General features: G+C 58.1%; 1 protein-coding gene across 3 annotated transcripts in view; it reads right to left on the bottom strand.

Moving 5' to 3' along the window:
* The window catches only part of IFT122 (intraflagellar transport 122), a 66364-nt gene that overhangs the window by 11534 nt on the left and 40940 nt on the right, over positions 1–13890 (bottom strand). For all 3 annotated transcript variants that reach the window (XM_040246739.1, XM_040246740.1, XM_040246741.1), the window contains 5 exons: positions 11768–11821; positions 8843–9004; positions 4396–4562; positions 1655–1826; positions 223–325 (listed from right to left, as the gene is read on the bottom strand). In XM_040246739.1, coding sequence (XP_040102673.1) covers positions 223–325; positions 1655–1826; positions 4396–4562; positions 8843–9004; positions 11768–11821 — 658 coding nt within the window. The remainder of the gene's footprint in view (positions 1–222; positions 326–1654; positions 1827–4395; positions 4563–8842; positions 9005–11767; positions 11822–13890) is intronic.

Below are 13890 nucleotides of genomic sequence, written 5' to 3'. Positions count from 1 at the left end.
GAGGTCCTGGGACTCGACCGTGGGTGGTAGGCCCGAGAGCATCCCACTCGAAGCCCATCTCCTTCCCACGGCCCCACGGTCTCCACCACCCGGCCCACCACACCCGTGGGAGGGAGCTATCACTCTTAGGGCTGTGGTGGGAGGGCTGGGCAGCTCCCGGACATGGGCGTGGCCAGCGCTTTCTCCCGCCCCTTCTGCGCGGTGCCAGGCTGTGGGGCCTACCTTTCTGGGCTTCCTCAAAACGATCATTCTCTGCGAGCCACTGAGCATAGGGCACGTAGATGTCATCCTTAAACTCGGGGTGCTTCTCACCCAAGGCGAAGGCCTAAGGGAAGGAGCGAATGCAGGCTTCAGAACCCGGCCCCCGCCGCCCCCGTGAAAGCACGGCGCTTGGCTGAATCCATTAGGGATGTCATATTTTGCCGGCCTGACAACTCAGAAAGGGGGAGTGCCTCCCCCCCCGCCACCACTCCCCCAGAAACGCAAAAACAAATCAGCTTTTTGAAAACAAAAGGCAATTAACAGCAATATGCAAGCGACTGGATTCAATAACAACACAGTCTGTTTCTGGACCACAGAAGCGGCACAGAATCGGAAACATTTTATTTTGAGGCTTTGCGTGGGCTCCCGTAGCGCAGCAAACAGATTTCTTTTAATTGCAGGCGACACCTAAGGAAACAGAATTGACATTATCATCACTGCTGCTTATTAGCTGTCAGAGATGACTGTGGATGTGGTGCTGCATGGCACCCGCTGCCTGCTTCGTCTGAGCCCCAGAACCACCTGTCGGGCCAGGAGAACCAGAAATGAGTCACGGGGGCCAGTATTTGGTGACGGGGAGAAAGCCTGCCTGATGCGCTCATTTCTGCTGCTTGAGAAAGCTGATAAACGCCTCTTGAGACGCCATGATTGCCTCTGTCTTTGGCCCCATGCTCTTTCATCAGTGACCTTGTCACCTCAGCAAACAGAGCCACTGAGAGGGGAGACAAGTCAGACGGCTCTTACCAGCAAAGGCCTCGCAATGGCCCTGCAGACCAGACCACAGCAGGTGGGCACAGCTCGGAGCCCCCTGAAGATGGATTTCAATCCAGGGCATGGGGAGCCAGGGAGCCAGAGGGTGGGAGTCAAGCCACAGAGGGGGAGCATGGCGGTGGCTCCACCAGCCCCCTGCAGCAGTCTCTCCTGCTGGCCTGGCTAATTCTTACCAGGCTTCAGGACAGAGGAGTCAGGGGAGAGGGCGAGGGCCCCGTAAGGGCTCTGGCAGCCTGCACCTGGAAAGTATGGCTGACATTTTCTGCCACAATTTGGCAGAAAAATGCCACCAAGCAGGGTTTAAATGTCACAGAGGTGTGGCCTCCGTGTTGGCAACACATCAGCCAGGACCAACGGCAAGCAGCGGGGGCTGTCACATTAACTCTGGCATCCCTCCCGTCCCTCACAGAGCCAGCAGGCCGTGAGGGTTTCCTGAATGAACGAATGAGCGAAGGTAGAAAGTGAGCACGGAGAGGCCCTCCAGAACACTCGGGGCTCAGAGAACTCGCGGGCGGGTCTGCTGACCCTCAGGCCAGTGCTCACGTCGAGGGCAGCTGCTCTCCGTGTGAACCGCCCCCCAAGTCCCCGTGTCCCAGGGCTCAGGGAGGGCCTTGGCGCTCACCTCGTCCCAGCGCTGGGTCTCCACGTGCAGCTGAACCAAGGACTTGAGGTCACCAATCTTCAGGTAGGTCTCAGCGGCGTAGCCAGGGTTATCCAGCTTCTTGAAGAAGTGGGCGCACATCAGCAGCGGCTCCCGCTCGGCCTTGTCCAGCTTGCGGGCAATGTCAATGAGCCTGGAGCGGCGAGAGCACGGGGAGGTGGTGGACTCTGGGGAGGCGGCTGGTGGGGGAAGCCCCGTGGCGTCTGGGTCTCTCCAAGGGCGGCTCACCGTGCTGACCGCCCCCCGACTCCGCCCACGCTCAGTATGGTGCCTTGGCCCCGGCACATGATGCGAGGTTACTCACTGAGGGACTTTACCCAGAAAGGCCGCCTGGTGAAGGACACTCTGTCCCTCACTTCATGTGTCTTTCCTGGGAGTTACGACCCTGTCCAGCAAGCTCTGGGGGGAGTAGCCAACATCTGCTGCTCATCTACGCGCGTCGGCTCAGTGCCATGAGCCTTCCCACGTGTGATCTCACTGGATTGTCTCTGCCCTCGGGGGGAGCGGTACTGTTATTCCCATTTCACAGATGAGGACACCAGAGGCCGGCGTCTGCAGCCGGGAAGGGGCCGAGTGCCCTCTCCAGCACCATTAGAGGAATTCTCACAGGGGAGCAGAGGCGGGGTGGGAGCAGCCTTCGGGGATAGACTGCTGGAGGAAGGGCCAGTGCGCTAATGCTCTGCGCTCTGGGAGGAGAGCCTGTGGCGATCTGCACCTCTTCTCCTGGCCACAGTGCTGACCGGGCCAGGGCTGGGGCGGAGGGTGCCACAGGACCACTGGTTCACCCGGCCCCGCCACGGCTCGTGGGCACAGGGGGCTGCGTGGAAAGCACTTCTTCCCTCCGGAGAGGCCGGGCTTTGGAGCCAAAGCGGCTCTCCCAGGGGAGGGGGTTCTATCTACCCAGCTCGCTCTTTGTGAGAAAGGATGGGGAAGCAGCTGTTAACAGAGACATCTCAGAAATCGGCAAGCTCAGGGAGGCTTGTCAATCGTACTGAGAAGAATAATGGCTCTAAAAATATCACTTCTCAGTAGAGACAGGACACATTTTTAGGGAAAGGTGGTGCAGGCAACCCCTTGGGAGCCCCCGCCCCCGCCCCCGCCCCACCCGTGAAACCTAATGTCCCGGGAGAAAGGACAGAGTGTGCTTGATGTCTCTCTTCTGAACGCTGTGAGCACCCCTGGGGTAACGTGATACGTATCAGCTGCAAATGACGGTGATATGAAAAACTAGAGTGAGTGGGGGCCCTAAACCTGCCTGGCTCTCTCCTGCCCCACCCCTTTCCATGGAAAGAAAAACCTGGTGGGGGCGGAGGGGTAGGCGAACTCTGCACCTCTGTCTTCAAGAAACTATTCTGGGACAAGAGGACGATGGGGCGGTGCAGGAGGACCCACTACGAGGGGCCACACCCACCACGTGACTTAGTCGTCAACCAGCCCCTCTCCCTCTGGGTCCCGGGCCACTGCGAGCCACGGACCACAGAGTGGTCTCCAGGGCGACCGACAGCCCTCAGGGCGCGGGCCGAGCAGACCTCAGGAGCCACTCCCACACTGCTTTTCCTCTGCTAGCTGCAGCCTGCCCGAGTCTACGAGTGCACAGACACACACACACGTGTTAGCATGAAGCCCACTCCTGACGGTGGGAGGAGAGAGGGCGCCCCGCCCTAAAAGGGTCCTGAGACTGAGCCCACCCTCTGTCCAGCGGCTCCACCAGAAGCCCCCGAGCTTCGGTTCTCTGCGTCCGCCAGCAGCATCGCCGACCAACCAGCCAGAGCTCAGAGTCCTACACCAGTTCCCCATTCAGCCCCGCCCTGACGCCACCACCTCGGGTCCTGCGGTTCAGCTCTCCCAAGTCTCTCGTTCCCTCCGCCGCCACACGGCCCCCACAGCCCACTGCACTGGACACCTGGTCTCCCTTCTTCCAGTTTTCCCTCCATCCTACACCTGCGGCGGGAGCACGGCCCTGACCAGGGTCCTCCCCACCTGCTGACAGGTCTAAACACCTCAGTTTGGCCCCTGAGGCCCTCCCCGTGAGACCAGCCCAGATGCCCCTACCGCTGCCAGCATCCTCCCCGCCCCTCTCCTGGACCGTCATCCCAAGGTGGCCCACTTGTCCTGTCTGTGCTGTTCCTCCCCTTGCGCGCCCTCCCCTTCCTGTGCCTCCACCACTTGCAAGTCGTCAAAGGCCCTTCAGGCGAAGACCACCCCCGGCTCCCCCGGCTCCCCCGGGAGAATGCCTGTCTCCTTCCCCGAGGCGCTTGGCACCGCTCCTGCTCTTTTCAGCGCCGACCATCACACAGGCTACGGGCCCTGCTCCATGACTGCCTGGTTGGCTGGCCTTGTGCGATCACTCGGTCCCCGAACCCCGGTTTCCTCATCTGAAGGGGGGCGTGGAGACACTGACACCGAGGGTGTTGGGGAACCACATGCCCGCAAGGAGCAGTGCTGGCTCAGGCGGGGCTCAGGGAACAGCGGCCCCGAAGCCTGGGTGGCCCCCCTCACCCTCCACCACCCCTTCCCCAGGGCCTTGCTGAGCAGCTCAAAGGCAGCAACTGCTGTATCTGTATTTCCTCCAAACCGAGTCACCGTCGCCTATGACCAGATACTTAGAAGAACAGTTTTCCCTTGTCAGTCACAACCGAGCACTGACAGGGCGTGACTCGCCGCTGCCCACGTGCCTCTCGGGGCCGGGACTGGAAACCTACATGTCGACCCAGCCATGGTCCCCGCTGATCTCGATGGCCTTGCAGTACTCGCCCGCCGAGATGTACATCTCCACGGCGGCTTTGGGCTCGTTGATGTTTCGAGCCCAGTCAGCCTGTTTCGCGATTAGCATCTTTGTTTCTTTGGGGTCTTCAGATCCAAGGAAATCCTGAGGAAGCACAACAAAAACACTTGGGATTAGAACTTCCTGCTGCCAGCACGACGTCAGAGCTGCCGGAGGCTGCAGTGAGGATGGGCCCGCTTGGTAGCGGCCAGGAAGCAGGAGCAGGCTGGGCCCCGTGGGGCCGACGGGGGGAGGGGGGTGGGGAGGGGGAGGATAGCGGGGAGCAGGCCCAGGGGCCACCCCACAGGTGCTCTGGGGAGGGGCTGGGGCAGTGTGAAGGATGGCAGCTCTCGACACTTCCTGCCCTTCCCGCCAACGGCCACGTGTCCTCCAGCTGAACAACGCATTCCGGACTCGCGGGAGTGCCGTGCACAAACTCCACGGTGCAGGAGGCTCGTGGTCAAGGCACTTTGTTTTTTACTTCTTCATGCAGAGTTTGATGCATGTGTGACTTTACACAATTTTGGACACCCAGACCTAGTGGCACCTTTACTCAGAGTAAGGATGACGCCCTTCCCCACCCCACAATGCCTCAGAGTCAGGCTGGGGGTGCCCCGAACTCAGATGGGATGGCTTCCAGAGTTCCTGGAGGGCCCCTCAGCAGCCACCACGCCGCAGGATGTCTGTTTCCTGACTGTTCACCTTCTGCCGCCTGAACTCAGGGCATGATCCCCTCGGCTCTGCCCTGGCTGTTTGCCTGGTAAGCAGCACAAGGGATTCTGGTGAACCACCTCTCAACCGGATGCTCGGAAACCAGGCCTGAGTTTGGGTCTGCAGGGCTGGAGACAACAGGAGGCCACGGGGATCTGAGGCAGAGGGTAGGGGCTTGCAGAGACCCTTGAAGGAGGGAGAGGCTGGTGGACCTGGGGGCTCCGGAGCCTGTGTTCCTTCCACCACAACGGGCCTCTGAGGGGCCATGCCCAGCTTCCCTGGGTTTGGCCTGAGGACTCATGAGAAACAGCTTCAGAAGAGCACCTCTTCTCAGGATACGGTTACCCAACGTACGTGCGTGGGGGCCGCCAGAGTTGAGGCAGCTTTGGTGCTAACAATTTTAAAGGTGGGGCTTTTCACAAAGAGAAATTGCGAGAGCTTAAGAGTGCAGCCCCGCGTGCCTCCTCAGCAGCGGTTTGTCTCGGGAATAAAGTGCCCTGCGGAGTCTGCGCAAGCTCACAAAACCTGAGAAAGCATGCCTTTCCCCTGATTAGCACTCACTTGTCAGGAAAGTACAGTCAATGTACGCTGAAAACCCACTCGAACAATTAGCGTTCTCTTTTCTTTTTCCATTTGCTTTCAGGGTAATTGGGTAGCCTCTAAAATAACACATTAGATGGGCCGAAGACAAGCAATTCTTTTAAGGCGAGGACGGAGCATCACAACCCTGATGCTGAGGCACCAGTGCTGCAGCTCACGATGGGAGGGGGCTAGGACGGCGGCCGCCGGAACCGGAGACGCCTGGCTTGGGCCCTTAAGGACACGGCCTTTACTCTTGGTAGCTACAGTGCTGACCCTTTATGCCAAAGCACAGCCAGAGCTCTGCTGACTGGGTTGGTTAAAGGGGGTGAGCAGCTGGAGAAAACAGGCATCCTGAGAGAAAAGAAATGTCCTCCAGAGTCAGTGCTCATGGACTGTGGTATATCTGTGGTGAGAAGGGTCAGAGGCCAAGGTCGAGCCAGGAGCTTGGCTAGTCGGCCGAGCCAGCAGCTTGGCTAGTCGGCCCAGCCAGGGGCAGAATGCACAGGCTTCATAAAGGAGCCTGCCCCAGCCCCGCAGCCCGGCTCCAGAAGCTCTGACCTAATTGAAGTTGAGTCTAAATGCTTCCTCTAACAAGATGGCTTTCCAGAGGTTCTTTGGTTCCATGACGCTGATTTACACGTTATCTGGGGCCGTGGAAAAGATGTTGTCCTGGAGTGGACAGAAAGAGGCCGTGCTGAGTGACGAGCAAGACTAAACAGTGCCCTCGCGCTCCGTGATTCTGATCAGGACATACTACATGAGAGTTAAGAGCACTATAATCCCCTTTATCACCAGATAAACATGTCACTTACCCAGAAAGCATACAATTTATTTGTACGTGGGAATGTAATTTAAAAATTTTCTGAAAACCAGATTGAATCTTGGGAAGCAATTTTCAAGTAAACAAAAACATGCCATGTTAATAAGCACTGTGTCCCCCCGCACCCCCCGACATAATGTGTATGTACACATGCTCCCAGACTGTGGGTGGGGAGGGGGCCGAAACAGAACCAACCTACCGGGATCCTACTTGGAATTTTACCAAAGGCTGAGGCCAAAAACAATGCCCAGCGTATTTACCTTCACGGAGAGCCAGACCAGATGGGCTATGCAAACGGCTGCCTTTCTGGGTGGGAGACTCTAGGCGCACGAAGCCCACCGTAAGTGTGATAGGGGTTCTTTCCAAAGAACCTCTGGAAAGCCATCTTGTTAGAGGAAGCATTTAGGCTCGACTTCAATTAGGTCAGAGCTTCTGGAGCCAGGCTGCGGGGCTGGAGCAGGCTCCTTCACAAAGCCTGTGCGTTCTGTCCCTGGCGGGGTGGGCAGGGGGCAGCCCTGAAGGACAAGCACGCTGTGGTCCTGCCTGGCCTTGCTTGTTCTCCCAATCTTTCTGAGCTGAGCTGGGCGAGGTCACCCTCCGAGGAGATGGAGACTGAGCAAAGTGAAGTGCCTCCCCAGGTCACGCACAGGGAGGCCAGGCCTCACGCCCGCTCCCGGGACAGCAGGGCCAGGCACCATCTCGATGCCGCGGCTGCCCATGGGACTTCTCAGAGGTTCTGTGAGGGCGGCTGGCCCAGAAGAACCACCACGGCTAGCAAATCCCAGTGCCCACATTCTAGCCTCAGGGATTCGCTCCTTTAGTTCAAGGTTTTAATTCTTGCTTTAAACGCTATTATCCCCAGAAAGAGACACGCTGAGTTAGGTGTTCTCAGTGTGATCACACTGTTACATAGTACGTGCGTGCGTGCGTGCGTGCGTGTGAGCACGAGCGTGTGCTGGGGTTTGGAGGGAGGGGAGGGTACAAAAGTTGAAGAGGGCAAAATGGGGTCAGCTGAAGCAGCCAGACCTGAGGGACGAAATGAAGGAATCATCAAGGAAGAGACAGGCTGGGGCCCGGTCCTCAGCCAGGTGCTGAGGACCAGCAAGTCTGGTCCTGCATCACAGCGACCCAGGTACTGCCGTTTACCCAAGGCCTCACAGAGGCACCAAAGACAAGAGCGCGCAGCCGTCCTCAGGAACAGAAGTGCAGGGGGATGATGGGGAGGGCTTTCCATCTTAAACTTGCTAGATAATTACCATGAACAGCCTCTAACTGCTTGTGGCTGATGACTCACTGAACATTCTGAGGCCATGAGGTTACTGGGAAAGAGGGTAACAAGGGTACCTTCATGCTGAAGCTGAAGCTCCAACATTTTGGCTACCTGATGTGAAAAGCTGACTCTCTGGAAAAGACCCTGATGCTAGAAGGCAGGAGGAAAAGGGGGCGACAGAGGATGAGATGGTTGGATGGCATCACCGACTCAATGGACGTGACCAAGCGCCGGGAGACAGTGAAGGACAGGGAAGCCTGGCATGCTGCAAAGTCCGTAGGGTCGCAAAGAGTCGGACACGACTGAGCGACTGAATGACAAACGGGGGCAGGCAGACCTGGCTGCGCTAGGTACCCACTCTCTCTTCACCTGCGCTCGGCCCGCCTGCAGGTGTCCTGGTGGTCTGGGCGCCGCGGGGGACCTGCTCTCACACAAGCCATGAGGAGCTGCTCCGGGAAGATCCTTGCGTGCCTTTAACAGCCCAGACCTGGAGACTCGGCTTACCAGGGCCTCCATGTGCAAGAGGATGTCAGCCCTCCACCCGACACGGGCGACGGGGGCGGTGGGCTTGCACATGGGCAGGAACTCTGTCACGGCACCTCTGATGCCCTGCACGAAGCCCAGCGCTAAGAGGAGACGGCACTCAGGAGGCCTTGGCTGGAGTGAACCACACGGGCCCCCGTGACGACAGCAGAGCCGGCTCGGGCCGGAGGACATGGACGCTCAGCGGCAGAGGCTGGAGGGAACTCGTGGGAGACAGAACCCCCAACCCTTACCAAGGGGACTCCGCTGGTTAGGACGCACCGTCCACCAGGTCTGAACCACCACGCTCTGCCCCTTGTGACATCAGCCTAAAACATCGGTGGTGGGCCAGCTGTACCCGGTCAGTGGCTGCCGATGGTCCGCCTGTTGACCAACCCGCCCACACCCTTTCCGAGGCTGCGGGCCATGGTCCGTTCCACGTGGCGTCTGGGAAGACAGCCTGGAGGCGGCGGCGGTTACCTTGGCGTACTCGAACATGCGCAGTTCCGTGTACATGTCAAGCGCGAGGTCCTCGTGCCCGCTCTTCTTGTACAGTTTGGCAGCCTCGTGGAACTTCCCCTGGTAGGAAAACACATCTGCCAGAAACAGGTCATTGTTGGTCTCTCCCCGCTTCTTCCGCTCCTGGAAAAATTAGAAGCACAGGAAATGGTCTCCGTAGCCGTGGCAGGAAGCGCCCTTCACAAAGGTCCGCCGTGGCTGTTTCAGGTTAAGCCCCTGGGCCTTCCTACTGGAACCTACGCTTGGCTCCTGGGCTGCTGTGTCTCTTATCTCGGTTTCTGGTGGGAATGCCTGACAACAAAAGCAGATTTTTTTTTCTTTTTCCCCAGATGAGGGAAGATCAAAAGAGATGCAAACTTGTTTAACAGAAACTCCTCACGGTGGCTTCCTTACATATCCTTCCAAGGAAGCGACTGCATGGTTAGGATGGGGTGTGCTGCCCACTCCTGGGGACCCCCAAGCTCCAAGAACTCCCAAACCCCCAGGCCTGGTTTGGCTGGGCTGTGACTCATGATCATGGTGGACAGGGAGAGAGTATTTTAGCATTTCCTCCTGAGAAAAAGAGCAACAGCAGAGGATAACGAGTCTCATGTTCCTTCCACTGAAGCGAAGGTGAGCGACGCTGTGTGCCGAGCATCCGCCAGGCGCCAGGTGCCCCTCAGCCAGGGTCACAATGCCGGGAGCCCAGCCTCAGGAGAGGGGCGGGTGGGATCACACGGGGCTGGGGATGGACTGCGTCTGACTTCAGACGCTCTTTGCCCTACATAACCCTGCCTTCGGAAACCAGTGACCGTCCCCAAGGACACACCTGTCGAGTGCCTGCTCCACGCTGCACGCGTGATCAATGTGTACACGATCACATGCACACAGAGGCACAGCAGCACTGAGGCTGACAGCAAGCGGGGCCCTCCTCCCGCCGTGGTAGGGAACAGCCATTAGTCTGCAGCTCAAGCTACCTGTAAACACTCAGTGGCTCCCGTATCTCATCCCCGGCAGTTTCCCTTTGCTTGGTTTCTAGCAAGTGCACCACAGAGGAGAAACACGCAACACCGAATCAAACTCCTAGACAAGCTGGTGAAAGTTACAACAGCTGGAGGCAACAAGCTTTCCCACTGACAGAAAAGAATTTATAAAAACCAAAAGGAAAACAAACCCACACTATACATAGTTTACGCTAGTCAGCCAAATAAGCTGACTCCTAATTGTAGGAAATAAATTAAAATCTCGCAGTGAGATAAAGAAATAGGTTTTGCGGGGTGTGGAATTTAGGCCAAATCCATTGCAGGCCCCAGAACCTCACTAGGATCAGAGCAAACGATTCCGTGGGCTTAGCGAGTAAGAATTGCGCAGACAGACTCTCTCCAGCCTGCTCTCAGCCCAGCAGCAGCTCACTGACCCAAGAGGCGCCTGGTAAGGAACCCGGGTTCTCTGGAATAATAGTGAATGCCTAGAAGGCCACTGAGGCCTCTGAGCAAGCAAGATGGATCCTCGCTCAAAGGCCCTTTACTCTATTTCCAGAGACAGTTCTTTCAAGGTTACTCCGCCTGGCTCAGAACACGTCGGAAGACACTGCACGTGTGATCTCAGGAAGACATGATAAACAGCCAGAGTCGGTCCTCACAGAGGCCAGTTACTTCTGCATAGAGAAAAAATTACGCGCCGTGGCCTCGTCTTAAGACTCCTAGATCCAGACCGGTTGACCTACAAACACGGCCCCTACTAGTCATAAGCAGTCCTGGCCGCTGTGGGTAGACGACTCTGAATACCCCCTGCCCCATGCAGGTAAGGACACAGAAGATGCGCTGGGGAGGGCGGGGCTGTGCGGGGCGAGCTCCGGGAGCAGCTTCTTAGAAGATGACATGGCCCCGACTAGGGACCACAGGGGCCTGGAAGACGGAACTGGCTTGAATTCCAACCCAGCCTTCTGCCTTGGGGACGCAGACACAGCTTCTCTGAGCCTTAGTTTTATTTCTCAAATAGGGATACGAAGAGCAGCTGCCTCACGAAGCTGTTGTGAGGCTGTAAAATCGTGTACACGTGGCTCATGTGTGCGGCACGGAGCAGGCTCTCGACAAATGGCAACGACTACCAGGCCGGGCCGGCTGTGAGTTCCCGAAGGCCTCTTCCACGCGGCTCTCTGCCCATGGGGCTCAGCATGCGGCCTGGCCCACGACAGGTGTTTAGGACGCTGAACTGAGCCAGAGGGATGAGACATTTGCTGGTTTCCTCGCAACTTCCATATGTGAATTCAAATGTATCTCACATTCCCAGAGCCTCACAATAAATCTGTTCTGAAGGAGAAATACGTACACCTTTTCACAGACAGACAGCATGAAGAGACACTGGGACAGAGAACAGCCTCCCATCCCCCAGCAAACGGAGCAGGCGGAACCAGCCTCTGGGGGCTCCCACCGCTCCCACGGGAACCAATGAGGAGGGCAGGCTACGGGGAGGGTTCAGTGTTCCGAGGGTGCAGCCCCCGCTCCCCAGGGCCCGTCCCAGGGGGTGGGTGCAGACCGTGTGCATTTGGGAGACGCTGCCTCCACGGGCATGCTGTGCAGCCCTAGAGAGGGTAGTGATGAGCTAACAGGCACTGTGAGCACTGAATCCGGCTCCCAAGACCCTGTTTAATCAACCCTGCAAGGTCGGTCTCATCCCATTTCCCAGACAAGAAGCCAGATCTCTGACAGACGAGGCACCCGCTGGGCTCGCCCAGCTCCCAAGGGACAGTCTGGACTCCTTGCTCCCATGCGCTGGCCCCCTCTGCGGGCGCCCTGCCCTCTCCTGGACACCTGTGGGCTCCTGCCACGTGGCCTCCAGGTGCCCGCCTGGAAACCAACGGAGCGTGTGCACTGCCCTGAGAAGGAAGAACACCTCATCCTTTACCTCAATGCTGTTGATGAGCTCTAAATACCGGAGGTCTTGTACTCTGGTGAAGGCCTACAGGGGGAGAAGAAATGAAAGAAAATCAGCTGCCTTCTGGGCTTCAAAAGTGGGTGATTGGCTGGGGGCGGGAAGTCGAGCTTTAGAAAGTGAGCCAGTAAGGGGGCGGTGAGGGGGAACGGGGAGAAGTGAGCACTGATTAATCACCGTGCGTTGGGAGGGCTCTGCCACTCACAGAGATGGGGCTTTCTCCCCGGATTAGTCCACACAAAGGATGCATGGCTCGCTCTGGGACCAGGTCAACAAAACCCGGACGGTGCAGTCGGTGGTGGGGCTGACTTGCGCATTCTCTATGCACCAGGGAGGACCAGGCCCATGGAGCCTCCGAGGCAGCAGCATCAGAGGGGGAGTGGGGGCAGGGACTGACCGAGGAGACCCCGCATGTCCACCCTAGTGACCAGGGCGGAGTGCGGGAGACAGCCGTGCCTTCTGCAGGGCACACACAGGGCGGCACTGAGAGAGCGGACGGCGCAGAGCTGAGGAGGAACAGACATGGCTTCTGGAAGGGAGAGGGAGGCAGGCAATGAATCACTCCTCGTCCCTGGAAGCAAACTCTTACATAAACCTGACCAGTGCAGCTTGCCGTGGACTCACTGTAAAGCCAGAGAGTTCAACCCATGGGCTACTAGAACATTCGAGGCAGCCTTCTGCAGGAGAACGGCTGTTTGCTAAGCCTCTTTTGCAGCTTTCAGATCCTGCAAGGGCTGCAATGGAGCACAGCCCACCTGTCCGGAGGCTCTTCATGGGCCTTTGCTGCCAGCGTCCTCCCAGGCGTGCTCCTCTGCACCGTCCCGTGGGAAACGGGCTGACACACACCCGCAGGAGGCAGCAGATCCTGCAGCCTTAGAACAACCACCCCTGCCAACTGCTCTCTCTGCTTAGCTGCATGACACCCTCCATCCTAAAAAGCCGGGGAAGTGGACAGGTCATCCGGCCTCCAGCTGCCTCACGGATGACCACAGAGTGACTTCATCTTTTCATCCTGCAGGGCCAGGCGTCCTGTCAGGGGCTGGAGACCCAGAGACCGCTACAACCTGGCTTTTGTTCTCTCCTGCAATTCAGGGGCCTGTATTCTAAAAGGTGAGGCAGGCAGGTGAAAGAGACCACGAACCCTCCCTGAGCCAAGAGCTGTACAGTTACAAACTGAACGCCCTGGAGAATGTAGACTCACTAACTAGCAATGGGCAGTGGCAGAAGGCAGGACTCAGCAAAGCACTGAAGGGCAGGAAGCTAACAGAGGGCACCCCTAGAGAGCGGTCCCCTGAAGGAGTCAGGCAGGCATCACGTGAGCAAAGGGGTGGATGGCCCAAAGCACCCATCTCCACGCAGGAGGTCTGACAAGCCACCTTCGAGACCGGGCTTCCTGGAAGCAACGTGACGGGGACGTCTGGCCAAGAGGCAGAGAGGAAAGCAGGGGCCTTCGGGGTCTCAGTCCTGGCTGGGGGCCCTGAACTTGCCCTGGCCCCACCTCCAGGCTGCCAACAGCTTTCTCCAGACGGGGGCAAGGTAGCAGGTCCCCTCTGTGGGCCTTCTAGGTCTGCTCGGCTAGGATTCCAGGACTTGCCACCGTGAGAAACCTGTCTCCGAGTTCTTTCAGCCCTGACACATCCTGCAGAGTCAGGGGTGCCCTGGTCGGAGCGGTCAGAATCACAAGGCCCCAGGATAACCTCAAGCAGGGGGAGGCGTGGGAACAAACGGAGCTCTGCTCAGGCCGCCGTCTGGCAGGCAAGGCAGCTCTCCTGCGCCACCTAGTGGAGGCGCTGGCCTATCACAGGGACCCACCCTGTGCCCTCAGGTGCCTGGGAGACTTTGCAAAGCAGCAAATTGCAGCCAGGCGGTTCGGAATCTGGCTAAAATGATCAAATTCTAGTCTATGGTTAAAATTCTGTGGGCTTCACACAATAAATAATCTCTACTCTCAGGGAGGGTTTGGGGGATACAGGATGGTGGGGGGAGGAATTTCAGGTTAGTTTTTGTCCAGTCATATCTGCTGTGCTCCTAACAGTCTGAGGTACCCTGCTTAAGTGGGCTTCCCAGGTGGCTCAGGGGTAAAGAACCCACCTGCC

This window comes from Oryx dammah, unplaced genomic scaffold (genome assembly GCF_014754425.2).
Source record: "Oryx dammah isolate SB20612 unplaced genomic scaffold, SCBI_Odam_1.1 HiC_scaffold_9, whole genome shotgun sequence".
Lineage (NCBI taxonomy): Eukaryota > Metazoa > Chordata > Mammalia > Artiodactyla > Bovidae > Oryx > Oryx dammah.
The sequence above is the reverse complement of the archived record's forward strand: the minus strand, read 5'-3'. Positions and strand labels throughout refer to the sequence as shown.